This window comes from Taurulus bubalis (genome assembly GCF_910589615.1).
Source record: "Taurulus bubalis genome assembly, chromosome: 7".
NCBI lineage: Eukaryota > Metazoa > Chordata > Actinopteri > Perciformes > Cottidae > Taurulus > Taurulus bubalis.
Window position 1 is genome coordinate 23,188,409 of NC_136595.1, and position 17,850 is coordinate 23,206,258.

The window sequence follows — 17,850 nt, forward strand, 5'->3', positions numbered from 1 at the left end:
TTCTTTATGATGGCCTTGTGTGTGCAGGATGGGGCATGGATAATAAGGCTATGTGCTGTTCTGTTGTCAGATTTATTGCCGTTCTTTCGCCCTTGTTGCTTCCGTGTGCCGGCATTGGAGGGGATGAGAGAGGGACTAGAGAGGCAGCAGACACAAAGGAGGTGAGTCGGAAGGAGAAGCAGAACCTGTGGCTACTTTGGTTTGGTGAAGGAGGCCGGCAAATGTGTCTTGACGCCGCCCAACGAAAAAACATCAAATCTTTGGTGTCTCTATACTTTTGTCAGATGCCATAAAAATGATTTTCTTTCAAAAAAAAAGACAGAATCAATGATTGTCCTTTTGTGAGTAATGCAGAGTGGACCTGACTTCACAATTCACCTTTTTTTCTCGAATATGCTTGTTTCAGGTGAAAGCTCGAAATTCCGACCGACAAAAAAGATGATTGCATGGCACAAAGGATTTTTTTGGGGGGCAGAGGACGCAGTCAGACAGTCCAGGCCAGGTGGGGTTGTTCTAGACAAGGTTTAACAGCCAATTTTCCATGTCGCCTGGTCTTCCCAACCTGGTTCCCCCGGCCCTCTGAAGGCTCCTCTCCTCCTCTCAGGCCTTGGAGAAAGTGGTGGCGGATGTGCCCGGCTGCCCGGGGCTGCCGCTGTGGTCGTCGTGCCAGCGGTCCACGCAGCGGCGGCGCGCGTTCATAAAGAAGTTGCTGACGGTGCTGAGCTCCAGGCCGAGCTGCTGGGAGATGGTGATCTGCATTTCCTTGGATGGACGCTTGTTCTCCTTGAAGATGGCGATGAGAGTGCGGCGCTGCAGGTCGGTGAAGACCAGACGCTGTTTCTTGGGCGCCGTGTTGCGGTCCTTGTGTTGCTCCTGTTCTTTGCGCTTGCAGGCTTGGTGTGGATGGCAGCGGTGGGAGGGATGGGGATGAGAGTGGGAGGCAAAGAGGGGAAAGAGAACACAAAGCAAGGTAAATATACAAAAGTGATTATTTTCCTGATTAGATGGCAAAGACAGAAGGTGGAGGGAAGTAAAGTAACTAAATGTATCATTAGCCAATACTTAAACACATAAAAACTCCTTTATACACCAGCAGAGATTCTACAGCTCCATCTCTATTGCCATATTAAAGTTGATTTAAAGCTAATCCATGCCTCCTGCCCAGTGGGAATATTCCTTCCATCCTGCAGAGTGCAGACAGGGAGCCAGCCTGCGGTGAGAGAAAGATGGGGTGAGGAGGAGGAGGGTGGGGGGAGACTGGCTGTTGCCTGCTAGCTGGAGACACTGCTGTTTGATTCAATATTAATGCAGTTTGAGTCGCAATGGGGGACTGAGCGACTGTTGCACAAAAGTAAGCATTTTGTGTGAGTGTGTGTGTGTGTGTGTGTGTGAGTGTAAGTGTAAGTGTAAGTGTGAGTGTGTGGAAATGAGAGATAGAGGAGGGGCAGACTGAGGGAAAGAAAAGGTTTGGAGAGAAAAGAACAGAAAAGGTGGAGGAGTAAGACAAAATGTGCTTTTCTGTGTGTGTGTGTGTGTGTGTGTGTGTGTGTGTGTGTGTGTGTGTGTGTGTGTGTGTGTGTGTGTGTGTGTGTGTGTGCAAGAGGCGAAAGAGAGGAGCTGAGAAGAGGAGGGAGGGGCGGCGAGTGAAGGAGAAAGAGAGATATTGACCGACTTTGCTGTAGGAATTGGGGGGTTCTCTGTAGGGACTGAGGTCAGAATCTCCCCCCAGCAGGTCTACAGTCTGCTACTTCAAACGGAGCCCACTGGAGCCCACTCTATTGAGCTCTGAGAGGGTATTTATAACCCACCCCCCTACCTTCCCCAAACACAAACACTCGAGAGGTGCTGCTATGAGCCCCTTCCCATACACGGAGCAATTTTCAAAAGAAAACACGCCGAGTGTACTCTTCTACGTTTGGGGGTGGGGGTGGGGGGGAGGTTGTAGCGAACACAGAAATTAATAGTTAATAGAGTGCTGTATTGTGGGTAAGTGTGTTGTAACCCAAAGTATTCGTAGGAGACCGGTGGAAAGCAGCAGACAGGTGCACGGTATAAAAAAAAACGGCATCCAGATATGATGTAGGAGGAGTTGTGTGTGTGTGTGGAAGTTGTGTGTGGAAAGTGTGTGTGGAAGGTTAAGGCACCACCTCTGCAGACACATGTTCCCCTGCTGGCCGAGGATCGAATCCTGCCAGAATGGACTGTGTGTTCCTCTCAGCTTCCCTACTGTCTCAATAAAACGAGAGCAAATTGGAGAGAGAAAGGGAGAGAAAGTAACCATCCCTGTGGGGTCTCCACCCGCTGCCTGTTGGTATTGTCTGATACTTCCATACTCGCCTTCAATAATGTCTCACTCTCACGCTGCGTGTGTGCGCGAGTGTGTGTGTGTGTGTGTGTGTGTGTGTGTGTGTGTGTCCTGATGCATTTAAGGACAGAATTTTGTATTCTTTTTTTCCACCCTCCCTCTTTTTGCAGCGTGTGTGTGTGTGTGTGTGTGTGTGTGTGTGTGGAGGGGAGGTTGTGATTATGCTGAAGTGGCTGGAGCCAAGCAGTGGCGCTGTGTGTCTAATTACAGTGGAACAGAGCCCATTGATCAGCCATTGCAGTCCAATCTGTTTACTACAGATGTCTAACCTGCACACAGGCCCATCCATCATATTCATATTTCACATCAACGCCGCAGCTATATTTATCACACACATGCCAGTATGCCACATCAAATGTTTAATCCATGCTTGTATGTACAGTATGTACATCATCGTACATCGCTGATTTATTGTGGGATTAAGGGTAGTCATGACGACGGTGATGATGATGATGATGATGAGGAGGAGGAGGATGTCGTTTAATTGACCTACTGAGTTCAGTCTCAGTAGGTCAGATGATCAAGGACGCACAGGACGGAGCATTATAGTAGCGAGGCACCGCGTAAAGTTTAATTATTTATCTTTTCATACAAAGATGCTCTAAATATGATGACATAACACTTTTAATATAAAAATGCGTCTTTGAGTGGCACTAACCCAAAATAACGTCCAGCATTTCCAGGAGGAAACGTGTACAGGCTGATTGATGTGATGGATTTATTAGAAAATATATTCATCAGTTCACTGGGTTCATATTCCCATTCAAGCATTGTGGCTGATAGACATCCAACTTTTGAGAAAAGCTTAACTTTGTTTTTCCATACATCACTTAGTCTTCTTGCATGTATATTCCTCACATAATTAGTGTGAACTGTTTTGATCATCTAACAATTTATGAACCAGACACTGACTAAATTATTTATGCAGCCGTTGATACTTCATTGTGTTTTATTACAACACAATCATAACCCTGCAAGAAGAGATTCAATTAATCCAGAAATTAAAGCATCTGAGGTCTCATTCTGACACTGACACCATGCATATAATGCATTATAAACACATGTTTTATGTTTATGTTTTGCTCATATAGCACTGTATAATTGTAGTTATATGCCCTCATAAATATCCATAATACTTTAAAACAATAATCATCACACATTATTCAGCATTTTAGAATGACATACAGTCATAATACTTCATAATTGCTGGTCACACATTTTTGTTTTCTTTTGCAGGAATCGTAGTGTAGTTTAAATATACTATCGTCGTTTTATAATGCATCATAATCAAGTTTATAGTGCATTATAATGTGATCAAAAGCTTTAAGTGATGTGGGATATAATGTATGATTTGCATGTTCTTGAATAGATGTAATTATTTTTTACTTTACTGAAAGCAAACAATGACAACTTAGAGTTATACACACATTACAACACATTATAACAGTGATAATGATGCATTACTTAAAGACCATAATGTATTAAAACTATAGGAATTTTAGTACACTATATGAACCTTGCAAAAAAAAGATTGTCCAGCAATTATGAAGTATTACTTGATCTTATACGTCTTTATATAATGCTTTATATGTTGTTATTATTATTGAGCATTATGAACATGTATGACTTCTTATAAACATAATTATACAGTTCTGCAGTTAATTATATATATGTTTAGAATGCATTATAGACATGGGTGTTAAATCACCAAATGATTTTTCCAAAGGGGTGAAAATCCGCAGCAGCAGCCTGCAGTTTAGCTGAACATTTATAACGATGTATTCTAACACAAAAAAAAAGGAATACGCACTACAGATTGAACTGGAGACCAATATATGAAGCTGACAAGAACAGAATATCTGCATCCAAGAAACAAAACCAGCCCAGCAACAAGCGCATGCTTCAGTTATTGGAACAAGTCTCACGCTGGTTGCAAACGTGCAGCTTTCAAACCATTTCTTCAACTACAAAGCACATCTTAGCATTCATCTTTTGCCAAATTATATCAAAATTGATATTGCTTACGCAGGCTAGCATGATTTTTTTTTTAGGAAAAGCCCACGCGCGAGGATGCTCTGCTCCTTCCACACATGTAGGGACTTGTACTGCGTGAGCTCCCCACTGACCGAGGAGAAGCTATACTTCTACTCAGCAAAGGCCCGCCATCCCCTCCGGCTTTGACTTGTGTGGAAGAGGATTCGTCTCCCAGCAGGACGATGAGCCCAAACATGAAGCCAAGTCTGTTTGAAGACCATGAGGAGCAGCAAGTAGAGCTGCCGTGCACCGCTTTGCCCCTACAGTCACCACACTTCTGCCTCACTGAACAAAAGGTGAGAATACAACACACAATTGTAGTTATTTTTGTGGTTTTGCTTCTCTAACACTTTTATCTTGTGTAATTATATGTAGTATTATATATGACTTGATTACAAATGTGTGTTAGTATTCTGTAAGTGATGCAACAGCATTTCTTATATTGGACTTTGCTTTTAGAATGATTTCCTCTGCAGCAATACAGTTCATATTATTATCAATATAGATTTATTGCTATCTCAATATTTCAGTCCGCACTGACTTTCCATTTATTTTATCGTTGACCAGAACACCTCCACTTCCCTCCAGTGCGTGACCTTTTTCTCCTGTGATTCATCCATGCAGATGGGACAGGTATGCATATAATAACACACACACACACACACACACACACACACACACACACACACACACACACACACACACACACACACACACACACAAAGGCTGTCACAATATCAAATTCTCATGACACAATTATTGTGTTATATATAAAATATATAATTATGTTATCAGTCAAATTGGTCTGTGACTTTGGTTATTGTGCTTTTTCTCTTCTTTTTCAATTTGTTTTCAATAAACTGCACCCAAAAGACTATATCATCATATGTGTATTATGAATATAATATCACCATTTCATTTTTAAATATCACTGTTATCAATATATGCGCATATCTGTGTGTGGCTACACTTGAATATGTGCTGTTTGCTTTGTGGGTATGTTTTGCACAAATAAATACAGTATTTTTCTTGTAATGCAACTAGATCAAAGGGGCTTCATGTGTAGCAATATGTTGCCTTCCTTTGCTTATTTGATGTACTTTCATCTAAGTAGGGAACGTTTAACTCGTTGTGAATAGTCTGTGTCACTCTATATTTCAGGCAGTAGAATCAACATGGATCTATCTAATAACAGAAAGGGGATTCATCCCAAAAATCTATAAATGGATTGTTTTTAAGAAGTCAACCAATCTGTGGGGCAAATGCTTTAAAAACTATGCTGCTCAGTATTTGTATTACACTTTCTAGGACTTTATTCTCTTTAAAAGGTTCAGATGAAAGACACAAAAAGCTCTTTTTTGTGTGTGTGTGCAATAATAACTGAGTGGTGGTGGGGGTCTCTCTCTTATTGTGCCTCCACAGTCCCCGCTTCTCTCACCACATGGACCGCGTGCTCTGCGCCGCTCCGGCCGGCAGGTGTCGCTCTCGCCGCGGCCCTCTGGTTGCGCTGCCTTTGCTACAGGCGCTGGATTTAGCGATCGATATCGATCGATCGGGCGAGGAAGGGGGCCCTGATTACTGAACCAAGCTCGGCGTTAGAAAAGAAAAAGAAAAATCGATCATTGCAGCTTTTAGAGCTACAGTATAGGCACCGAGCAGAGAGGCGGACGCAAACTCGTGCACAAAGAGCAACCGGACAAGGGGCAGAAATCCTGGTTTGGTGCTGAGTGTTTTCTGAGGTGCGCAACCCGCTGCGAGAAATGTGATTTCTATTTCTCTCTATAAGTCCGCGGACTGCAGCTGACCTACTTTGAATGCATCACTCAGGCTCCCCCACACACATGCAAAGACATCCTGTCTTTCCTTATTTTAGTGCACGTTTTACATGTTGTGTTCTAATAATATTGTCTTCTCCCTGAATGTCACCTCAAGGGCCTCCCCTCCAGAGTCTTTCCTCCTCAACTATCGCATTCCTTAATGAGTGATTCCTCATCGGACTCCTCTCTGCTCGGGATGAAAACGGGGGATAACTTAGGCCTATTTCTTTTCCACTCATGACATTAATATTCTCTGCTTCACGACAAACCAAGCGAGGTTAAGAGAAAGGCCCTGGGTGTTCGATATCGATCGATAAGATTCGTGAATAATTCGTGTGTGAAATTCAGTTCGTCCAATTAATTATGCCTCGGAGGGAGGAGGGGGTGTTGGGGAGGAGATTTATGAAGGGGGGTGAGGGGGTGGAGAGACGCGAAAACACGCCAGGCAGGAAGGGAGGACGCGTGATGATGATGATCCAGCTCTCTTTGCGGACTACAATAAATAAATAAATACGAAATCAGAGATGGGTTGGAGTGGAAGATGAGTAAATGATCATCACCTGCTCTGCCCGTGTTTACCGCGTGTTCACAGCTGTCTCGGGCCTCCCGGTCCCTGCAGATGTAGATTCATCGTGTATTGATCACCCCTGCCCTTCCTGCTCATTATGAGAAAGTCTAACGGCCTTAATATTACGCCCATAGTGGTTTATATACCATGATTACACATCTGCATATATATATATATATATATATATATATATATATATATATATATATATATATATATATATATATATATATATATATATATATATATATACAGAGAATCCTCAAATGATACAGACTATCAGATATTTTGGTGATCCACCCATTGTGAGTCACAGTTTATTTATTCTCCTCTTTTTCCAAACCTCCAATCCCGCAGCACACGAGGTCATTTAATTAATTTACCAATGAACATGTTTACTGGTTAGGGATCGGCGCGTTTATACACACACACACACGCGCGCACACACACACACACACACACACACACGCGCGCGCGCGCACACACACACTGCAGCCCGCGTATTGTTGGCACTAACAGTCAGGGCCAGTTTGCTCCTCTCTGGATTGTAAGAAGCATGATTTGGCAATTTGATGTTTCGGCTTGAAGTCTCGTTATGAAGTCGCGTCTCTGCTGCTCCGCACGCGCTGTTGCCTTAAAGATGGATGTGCACCCGCACGGCCCTCTCTGTATACTGTGGTATTTACTTCATGCTGCGCTGCAGGGCAATGCCAAGCTCTCTCTCTCCTCTCGCTCTCTCTCTGTCTCTCTGTCGCCAGGCCGAAACACTTCCAAGCTCGATACCCCTTAATGTAATGAGTGAGAATTGGTGTTAATATACTGATAAAGAGACACAATTTGTTTGTTTGCATTCTCCAGCGACTCCGCTGCGAGGCATTCCTTCTGCAGCACTTCAATAGCACTCAACCTGAACTCAGTTACACCTTCGCCCACATCGCACCTGTCTCAGTCTCAGCTGCCTGCATCCGTTTACCTTCATTTGCTCTGTCATCTATCACAGGTATATGTATTATTATTAAAAATCAAAACAGTATTTTCTGTCAGTTTGAGATGCACAAAATGCACTTGAGAAACATCATTTTAGTCAGCTCTGTTTTCAGCAACCCAGTGGTAAACCTAGAAGAAAATGTGCTTTAAAAAAAAAATCCAATAATCAGTAAGGGTTGCTGGCTGCGGTGATCACGCTCCTTATGAGGTTTTAGATAATTAAACGCACTCAGCCGTTTAAGCGCATGATTGAGAGAAAACGTGTGACTACATTTTAACCCGCATCATTATTATAATTATTTTTGTTGCTAGTTTAATAGCAGCCTTGGTCCGCATGTGCCATTTATTTGTGTGAGTGGCTCCATTGTTAGAGCAATACTCCATATCTGCGTTTATCATTGATTCCATTCATAATTGCTTTGACCAGTTATGCGTGATATAGCAGTATAATGATCACGATGCTTTATTTTGTTGGAGACGAGACAGGTTTCATTTCCCACAAACAACAGGTGTTGGGTTCCGCTGCGATGTGTTTCCATATCAGTTATGAATGTATTAAAACATTATTTAGGTATTATTGACTTAAATACCCACCATCTTGGACCAGTGCTTATAAAAAATAAAATGGGCTTTCTATTCTCACAAAGGTATATTTCTTGAAAATAATTGCCAATAAATAAACTATTAAACTGCTGCTTCATTTCACCCCATAAACAATTAATTCCAAGTCATTAACATTTAAAGAAACGCACCTCTGCGGGGTCTCTGTGGGTGATGCGGTGCGGGGTGAGAGGATGTGGAATAGACCCGCAGTCTGGGGGGTCACGTGAAACCATCGTGTGCAGGACTCAAACTCCCTTTAAGCTCCTTCTCATTTGCTGAAGAGAGTTTACACACTTCTTTTTTTTTTAAAGCTGCCTAAATCTGTCTGAGACTCGTTGATGGTGAAATAAAGAAAACACGTGAGGAAGACAATAAAAAAGAGTGAACTTGAACTAATTTACATTTTATCACCAACTGGATAGGCGGTGAAGATTTTAGTACATTTACATCACATGATTTATCGAAATGTGTGCATATTCTTCAAATGTCAACTGCCACTTCCGCTGATAATTTTTTATTTGTCGCAGGAGAATCTGCAAACTGATCTGCAGTCAGATGATACTGTTTACTCTCCACGGAGAGACGAGACAGCTTTTCAATAGCATGGAATTCTCCAGATTCAATTCAATACACTTCTCACTCAATCATGTGAAGAGAGTCAACAGAAATATTCCTACACCCTTATTGCGGCGAGCTAATTGCATTGATATGGTTTTATTTTCTCACAATGCCAAAGAAAGTATATTAGATTTAAGTACGTTTGTATTATTCGGTATCACGTTAGTCTCTTTCTTTTTTTGTTCGTTTTTTATTAGAGTTGTATTTTCTCGATGCTTTATTTGTGGCTTTTAGCTCATCAAATTATATCAATTTATTTTTATTCCTCACTTTGTTATTTATGTTTTTTTAGGGCAAATAATTTTAATAATGAATTATGTGTGAACACTAATTAAAACAGATGTTGTACATATCAATAAAACACAAATAAAATAGCATTCAAAGATAATAATGTAAATAATTATACTTTAGAATATAATATTTTCACATTATTAAGACTGCAGTATGTTACTTTGTAAGAAATGTTCATTTTGTATGTCAAAAGACCAATGCAATCAACACACACACACACACACACACACACACACACACACACACACACACACACACACACACACACACACACACACACACACACACACTGCAGAAAACCTGAGTAACTAACAGAAGAAACAACAGTCAGCGTTTTCATATCGGCTCAGTAAAGCAACAAATTATTAATTTCAGTATAACCCGCAGCCTCTTCGTTACAGGCTATTTAATAACATGAAATATAAAGGCTATATGCGCAGCATCGATTCATTCATCAATTGATTTCACAGTCGTTTTGTTCCTTTGTTGATCTGTGTGGGGTTGCCCAACCGGAGTTTCGGGTTGCATCTGTGGGTACGATAAGCTGTGTGTGTGTGTGTGTGTGTGTGTGTGTGTGTGTGTGTGTGTGTGTGTGTGTGTGTGTGTGTGTGTGTGTGTGTGTGTGTGTTTGTGGTTTTGTTGAGATCGACCCTGCAGAAAGACTTACAGAGGTTCCGTACAAACCATCTGGGCTCTCGTTTCAAAAAGGCCCGGAGAGCTGCAGACACGTCCTCAAACCAATGTTTTTTTTTTTTTTTTTTTTACATGACTCAGTCAAAGATTAATCATTAAAACCAAAACGAGACTAATAGGCAGTGTACTTTACAGGCTGCAAAACGTGTCGATTGCAACATTTCATTTAATCACGTATTGGCTTTTAAAATAAATTTAAAAAATCAACGAGTGAAACAAATTACCAAGATTTTACATAATTTCTCTTCTCCTTTTTCGGCCCAAAAATAGTGCCACTTGTTGTTTTTCTCAAAATAAAACCATATGAATCATAGGAAACACACACACACACACATACACACCTCTATCTCTCAATATGAGTTTATATTTGAACACCTAAGTGAGTAAATGACTCCCTTCTGTTTTAAGAACCCTAACAGTGTTTACTAGCTATGTGACTTGTGTCCTTTCCTTGTGTTCCTAAGCTGCGCGTTAAAGCAGCCATTATGGGGCCTTTAATAACCGATGGCCTGTCAGGGAGTCAGATAAGCAGCCAGTGTTCGGACACCACCGCGGCGTCACGGCGCAGATTTACAACCACATTTACCACCAAAAAAAAAGTAATCCATTACTTATTCCCCAAAGTATCGAACTCCTCAGTCAGGAGCAGCCATCTGACGCGTTACAGCAACAACAACACAACCCTACATGTTTACTCAGAATACAATCTAAGGATGGGAAGGAGGGTGTTGGGGTAAAATAGGTCAAATGGCGTGACTAAAACGTGGCACATTATTCGTTGCATGAAAGACAGTGTGTGTGTGTATGAGCGCATGCGCACGTACACAGTGTTTTTGGGATCCCCGCGTTACATAACAGCTCCATCGACACAACGTCCTCTGGTCAACATTTTAATTGCTCAACAGTCTGCTCTTTGGAACCGCCGCTTTTCTCCGGCTCTTGTGCAAACCGTCGCAGATTGTGGCGGGTCAACAAGACACAGTGTGATTTAGTTTCTTCACCATGCAGGCATCTTCACGCGCAGACCCGTGTTCGACTCCAGCGCGTGGAGGAATAAGGAGATTGAATTATGATTATCTAAAGTTGTGTGTGTGTGTGTGTGTGTGTGTGTGTGTGTTGCTTCGGAAGGAGGGTTGCACGCGGTGCCATTAACCCTTTGATGCTAGCCGCGTGCATTCAGTCGACTCTGCCAGCAATTTGATTTAAAGGTCATTCTCTCCTATCGATCCGGTTTGGCGAGGGGGCGACGGAGTAGCGTAGGAATTGATCATCTAAAATAGAAGAGACGGTATTCGAGACTGTACAGAGTCCAGACTTCTGCTGCATTTATAATTGCAGGCACGCCCGCCGTGTGAATTGGAACAATGTGTGTTTGTGTGTGTGGCAAAAAAGAGAAATGAATGAAGATATGAGAGACGGTTCAGACTCCTGCATCTGACGCCAATCTGATTTCTATTAAAATTGCATTATTTTTGAATAATAAGGTCGACTCGGTCAGAACCGTGTGGGTGGGGATGTATAATGAGCGGAAAGAGTTCAGGCGGCTGTGAACTTTAAGTCGTCTGGTGCTGCTAATCCGTCTCTCTGTAGCAGAAATGGAGCGGAGCTATACACCTCTCAAGATTTTAAAATCAGTGTGTTTTTTGTTGTTGCGGCGAGCTGGCGCGAGAGCATACCGTTTGTTAGTCGTTGTGCTTGCTGTGTGCTATGACGGGTGAGCCGTTAATGGGAGGAATGGTGTTGCATGGTGGAGATGGAGGGGGTTGCATGGCTGCATGGCGCAGCTCCAGAGATGGAAAGCAGAGGCCGGGGGAATGGAAATCGATACAGATTCAGGGCTCGCCAGATCGGCCTTAACAATGTGGCGCAGACGCACTCAACATCCCGATCACATACACACACAGGAGAGAAGAAACCGAGGGAGGCGACGCGACACGTATGCTGTATGGAGCTCGTGCTATGATATTGTCCTCGTGTTATGCGCTGGACACGAATATGGAGCTGCAGCCTTTAGATGTGGTCTTCTAAACACAGCCAGAGTGCATGTGTGGGTGTTTACCCCCCATATATATATATATATATATATATATATATATATATATATATATATATATATATATATATATATATATATATATATATATATATATATACACATGCGATCACTTCCCACAATGGATTCAATTCTGAATATTCATATCAGCCTATGACATTAATGTAAATTTAAAGTTGACCTCCCTCCTTCTTCCTCTCTCCACCACACAGCCAGCGCCCTCATCAGATAAAGATGCCTTGGCGCGAGATGTCATTTCATCTGGTTTGAGCCCCGCTGAACGCGGGATTTAAACAAAACAGCCTCGAGGTATAATCTCAAGAAAATGACTGTTGCTCTCCCACCGCAGGATTTCAAAGGCGATGCTTGTACATGCGTGTCTCGGTACTTGCAGCACACGTTGCTGTGCTTACCGAACAACGAGGCTCTGAAACCGCAGCTGCACTGTTTATTCTCCCCCCCACCCCCCACCCCCCTATCTTCCCCTCACACATCAATTATTAAAGTACCAATCGATCATTTCGCGGGCTAACATCAAGCCATCTCTTCAAGAAAAAGAAAAAAAATGTTTTAGATTAGCCCGCATCAATCACATCTTAATGTCATATCTAATTAAACCCATTAACCCGGTTTCAATGACCAACACGAAGAGTATTTGTTTGTGTTGCTCGTGGATATTTTTGGTGAGTATCCCCAAAATAAGGACGACCCTCCAGTTGGTTTTCTGCAACAACAACAAGAAAGAAGAATCTAGAGATGTGATTTAAATGGAATGGCTTCGTGCTGGACTGGGAAGTAGGGTGCTGTGATTGACGCGATTGTGGATTGTAATATTGATCGATGGGTGGAAGCTGTTGGATGAAATAATGGTGTTTAGGGCCGAGAAGAATGCTATTAACCATGTATTGGTACAACTCCAGTTCACCACCTTGAACCGTCCTCAACACATGGAGGAGATCCCCGCAGTTCAATGGGGATGGATGGGGCAGCACATTTCAGCACTCCGGACAGCGCCTTGAAACCGCTGAACCTTAAGAAGACTGACCTGCAGGAATAAACTCCCTCATAAATGATTTGGAGAGGGAAATAAAAAAAAACACTTTGTAGCCTCCTTAATGTAGCATGCATACCGTGACTGTGTAATTTGCAGAAAAGCAATAATTAAAGCCCCCTAAACCATCAACCCCAGCTTAAAGTTAAAGACATAGCATGTAAGGAAGGTGCCAATTCCATAAAACTATATTTACCAAGGGGGAATGAGCGTCGGCATTGCAGAGATGCACGCATGGAAGGGAAAGGGTGCATTATGTGGGGGAGATTAGGCCCGTGTAAACTGCGTGTAGTCCATTGAAACATGAATCGAGGCCTCCCACCCTCAACAATGTTTTTCCTCCGTGGCCCTTGGGTCTTGACCTGCACACCCTGGCACGTGCTCCGGTCATTCAAATGGTAATAAACCAAATGCGCTTTTTTTCCCTTTTTTTTTAGGGAGAGGGGACCCTGGTATGCACCAAAATGAGAAATTGAACGCACCATTTCGTGGGAATACCGCGCATTTGGTGATATATTTGCATACTTTCCGTGGTGTGCAGCAATTGTTTTAGGCATGAATATTTCATAATATGGTATAGAATATGATACTGAATGACCATATAACCCAAACCCCACAGGATAAATGAGTGAGTGCATTACACACACACGGAACATGATTACAGCAAAGAAAAAGGTGTGCAATAGCGTTTTTTCTTTTTCAACAGCTGTCCTCTTCCCCCCCCCCCCCCCCCCCCCCCCCCCTCTGCTCCGGGGGAGAGACCAATGGGAGAGAGTGCTGAGGCGGGATAATTGATAGATGCACTGGCTATCCTTATCGATCAGGGCTGTATTGACCCGACCAAATACATTGAGATGGAGTGTGGAATTCAACACAGATGCAAAGACGAATTGTTTTCATCGTTAATGCGATCTTTAAATGCCTCCCCAACCTCACTTTCGCCCGCGTCTTTCTTATTTGTGCAGCTTTACAATGAAGTTGCCTATTTATTTGTACAGTAGTCGACTGATGCATGCGCTTTAAGACAAGAGAATACGAAACATCCAAAGGTTAAAGCTGGTCATGGGTGCAATGAGTCTGCATGCATGGGAAGAACACAATAGGTGGGCCGCCTGTGGGTCTTTGCCCTCGTTGCATTAGGAGATGTTGAGCGTGAAGGGCACACATTTCCACCACCACACCCCCACCCCCAGCCAGGCCCATCTCTGCTCTGCTTTTCGTTTCAGGGGTGGATTGTCATGTGTGTGCGCAGACACTGGCATTTTCACATTAGCTAAGCAGGGCAGCTGCATTGATTTGTGTGACTGTGATGAATTTGGAATAGTAATTTGAATTTATTGATTGATGTGGCCGAGCGAGTAGGGCCCAGCCTCACTTTCAGCATCACAACCCCCCCCCCCCCCCCCCCCCCCCTAACTCCCACTCCCAGCCCACATGCTGCACCGAGGATAATGGTGATTTTAAATGCAATAAGTAAAATGTTGCTCGGAGCATTTGCATACAAGTCATTTGTCATTTTTGCCCAACTGGCTTTTTCTCGGAGGCCTTTGTGACTGCAGGTTAATGCACAAAAAAAGCGCACAAAAGTCTGCTGCACAAAGCGGAAAATAAAACATGAGTGCATGGAATATACATAATGAAATGCATTTTACAATAGAATAAATAATAACGCCACTGGATCAATTTAAGAGTGTAGACCTAATTTACATTATACAACCAAATATGCACGCACGTACACACGCGCCTTACATCTAGGCTGCCCTGGGCCTGACCACATTACAATATGCAGAGGGTGTGCTCTCGCAAGACTGTGCCACTCCAACATGTCAATTGAATTGGGAGAGGGAGGGAGGGGGGGGGGGGGGGGGGGGGGTATCCTCACGCCGGGTGTGGAAGATATAAAACCCCACAGCCCAATTAGCTTTAACAGCAGTGGCACTTAAAGAGACAATTGTGGAGTGTTTAAATCTTTATTTACCAGAACCCCACTAAATGCGCAAAGGAACAATTTACATGCCATTAAGTGCTTTTCAATAGGGCATTGACTGGAACTAAAATATGCCACTATATCTGCTTAATTGAACTGGTTCGCTGAAATACGACGGAGAAGCGCTGATTGACGTTTGGAAGCGCAGCACGTCTAAACGGGGCCTTTACACAAACATCAATGAGAGGGGACCTCTCGCTCACATCTGTTTTAGCTCCACTGCGACGTCTCTCGTTTTCATTTACGTCCTGTTAATCAGGTGCTAAGTGTTAAAGGGTTGTTCCAATCATAGCTTCTAGTGTGATCATCTGTGCGCAATAAAACTCCAAACGATGGATGGAAAGATGAACCATTTAGAAAGACACAGTGCAGAAACAATTTGTCTCTATACTGATAAGTCCAGACCTTTTTGTAGTCATATGAGCCCAAACATAAAATGTCACAAAGCACAATAATTCCAATATGTCAGACTAAACAGGCCCTGAACCAACTTTGGAGACCCCCAGAGTGCAGGGGAGACAACACAGAAAGACGCATCTGTTTGTGTCTCTGTCTTTCACATCCAAATCGATCATTTATCAGTGTGCTGCTCTGAAAGGGGACGCCTGGACCTGAAATATTGATCCATAGGAGGTCATGCTCCCCCGACTCTTTGGCCAGGCCTCAGACGATCCTTGTTTGCGACGACGCTCTTATTTGACAGGGGGAGTGCCAGATTACTACATCAAGTTTGTTTGATACTAATGAGTGCAAAGTAAAACGGAGTATTTGCGTTGCAGTGATCTCTGCGTGTGTGTTAGCTTTACCTAAGTAACAGCTGTGAGATGTAATCAATTTTGATCACATCCTGCTTTGATTTCCTTTGTTTAGCTTCCTTCTGTGTGTGTGTGTGTGTGTGTGTGTGTGTGTGTGTGTGTGTGTGTGTGTGTGTGTGTGTGTGTGTGTGTGTTTGTGTCTGTCTGTCTGTCTGTGTGAGGGGGAGAGAGAGAGAGAGAGAGAGAGAGAGCCCACGACATAGAAAGCGAGTGAGACAGTGAGAGGGAAGTATCCATGCTGTTCGTGCGTAAAGCCGCTGCATGTGTGCGTAAGAAGGAACACATCTGTGCAGACATGCGTTTGCACCTCGTCTCCTTTTGAGAGATGCTTCCTCCCTTTTGTTTATATCAGTCCCAATGTTGCACAGCGTCTGTTTATACTATCATGGATTGTAGCATCAATCAAAATATAGATTCCCCCCAACATTTAACACCCCAACTGTCATGATGAAGTTTTACTCGATACAATCGACTAATAACTTCTAGTAATGTCTGTTTGAGCAGCTATTGACAGTCTCGCCACATTGACTTCTAATTGATCCCTCCACATCACTCAGGTTGGGAGCTGTCTCCTCACTCACCTGCAAGCCTGAGCGCCGACATCCGCTGGAACTCGGGCTCCTGGAGCCACTTCCACATCCGCCTGAACGTCTCCCGGCCAGACTTGAGTTTACTCCACGGTTTAGGATTCCGCAGCAGGTCAGACAGAGTTCCCTGGGACCGGCACAAGATCCTCTGAGCAAAGATGGCCTGGGGGATGCTGTAGCGCTTGAGCTCCGCCGTTATTCGCTGTGCCACCTCCTTGGTGTTTATCTCCTCCACCTGCCCTGACCCACCTCCCTGCCCGCCTCCCACCACCGTCTGCCGGTCCCGATCTGACAGCATGGACCCGTTTGCCTGAGAGTGCGGATGGCTGTGATGGTGTATGCCGTTCAAGGATGTCATGAGCCCGGCCCCGTGGCCCCCGAGACCCCGAGCCAGGTGCTCCTCGCCCCGGGACAGCATGGCTGCGTGGGACTCGAACCCCCCCGAGGAGATCATCTTGTCGTTGGAGAGGTGAGCTCCGGGACCGTAGGCGCTGAGAGTCTGCTGGGAGTTGTGCAAAGACCCGAGACCGTTGGACAGCGGGGACAGGGACTGCCCCATGCCGGACATGTCTTTGGGGTAGTGTCCGTAGAGGTTGCTCATGGAGGCGAGGCTCCGGTCGTCCCTCATCAGGGTGAAGCTGCCGCTGACGTTCCCGGCCGCGAGTCGCTGGTGCGCCGGGTGATGGTGAGCGTGAGCGTGCGGGTGTGGATGGTGAAATTTCTCCGAGACGGTGGATATTGGGGGCAGGTGCTGCAGCGGCGTCAGCGTGGTGTAGGTGCTGCTCAGGCTCATCCCGGAGTCGCACGACATGGTCATGGCCGGGTGCAGGGGGCCGGACAACGCGTGGTCCGTGCGGTAGTCCCCCGCTCCCTCCAGTATCGAGGCCATGCTGGACACCATGGCCGACCGTCCGTGCGACACCAAGTTCCGATGCGACGACTGTCGCGCGTGTGGGTTGTTCATTAAGTCGTTCGTCTGATGGGAGTGAGGCACGCCGTGGTGCAGATTTCCAATGTTTTCCATTGTAAGCTCCATCGTTGAAAAAATGATCTTTATTTCCACCCCTCTCGCCACTCTCTCGCTCTCTCCCCTCGCTTCTCCCCCTCTCTCGCCGTCGCTCTATCTCGCACTCCTTTCCAATAAATGTTGAACGATTTTAAAGCCGAGCCATTGATTGTAGTTGCCTCTCTGCAGTCAATCCAGCATGGTTTTAAAAGATCGGGTCCTCGACCGCCACACGAACTGCGCCGCAAACCGCTGCCTCGGTGCGTGAAGGTGTCTGCGCCTGTCTGCGTTTCTCTCGCTGTAGAGCGCCTTTCCACTGTACCCAAAGCGCCGCTCCGCTCTCTGTGTGTATATTGACGTGGCCGCGCTCATGTT

The 17,850-nt window shown here is 44.4% G+C and overlaps 1 protein-coding gene across 1 annotated transcript; it reads right to left on the reverse strand.

Moving 5' to 3' along the window:
- Positions 1 to 600: 600 nt before the first annotated feature.
- onecut3a (one cut homeobox 3a) lies at positions 601 to 17,505 on the reverse strand (the record flags this gene model as incomplete). Its single annotated transcript, XM_079221406.1, has 2 exons — positions 601 to 893; positions 16,464 to 17,505. 2 exons carry the CDS (start codon positions 17,503 to 17,505, stop codon positions 601 to 603), a joined length of 1,335 nt encoding a protein of 444 aa, XP_079077532.1.
- Between the last annotated feature and the right edge of the window lie 345 nt (positions 17,506 to 17,850).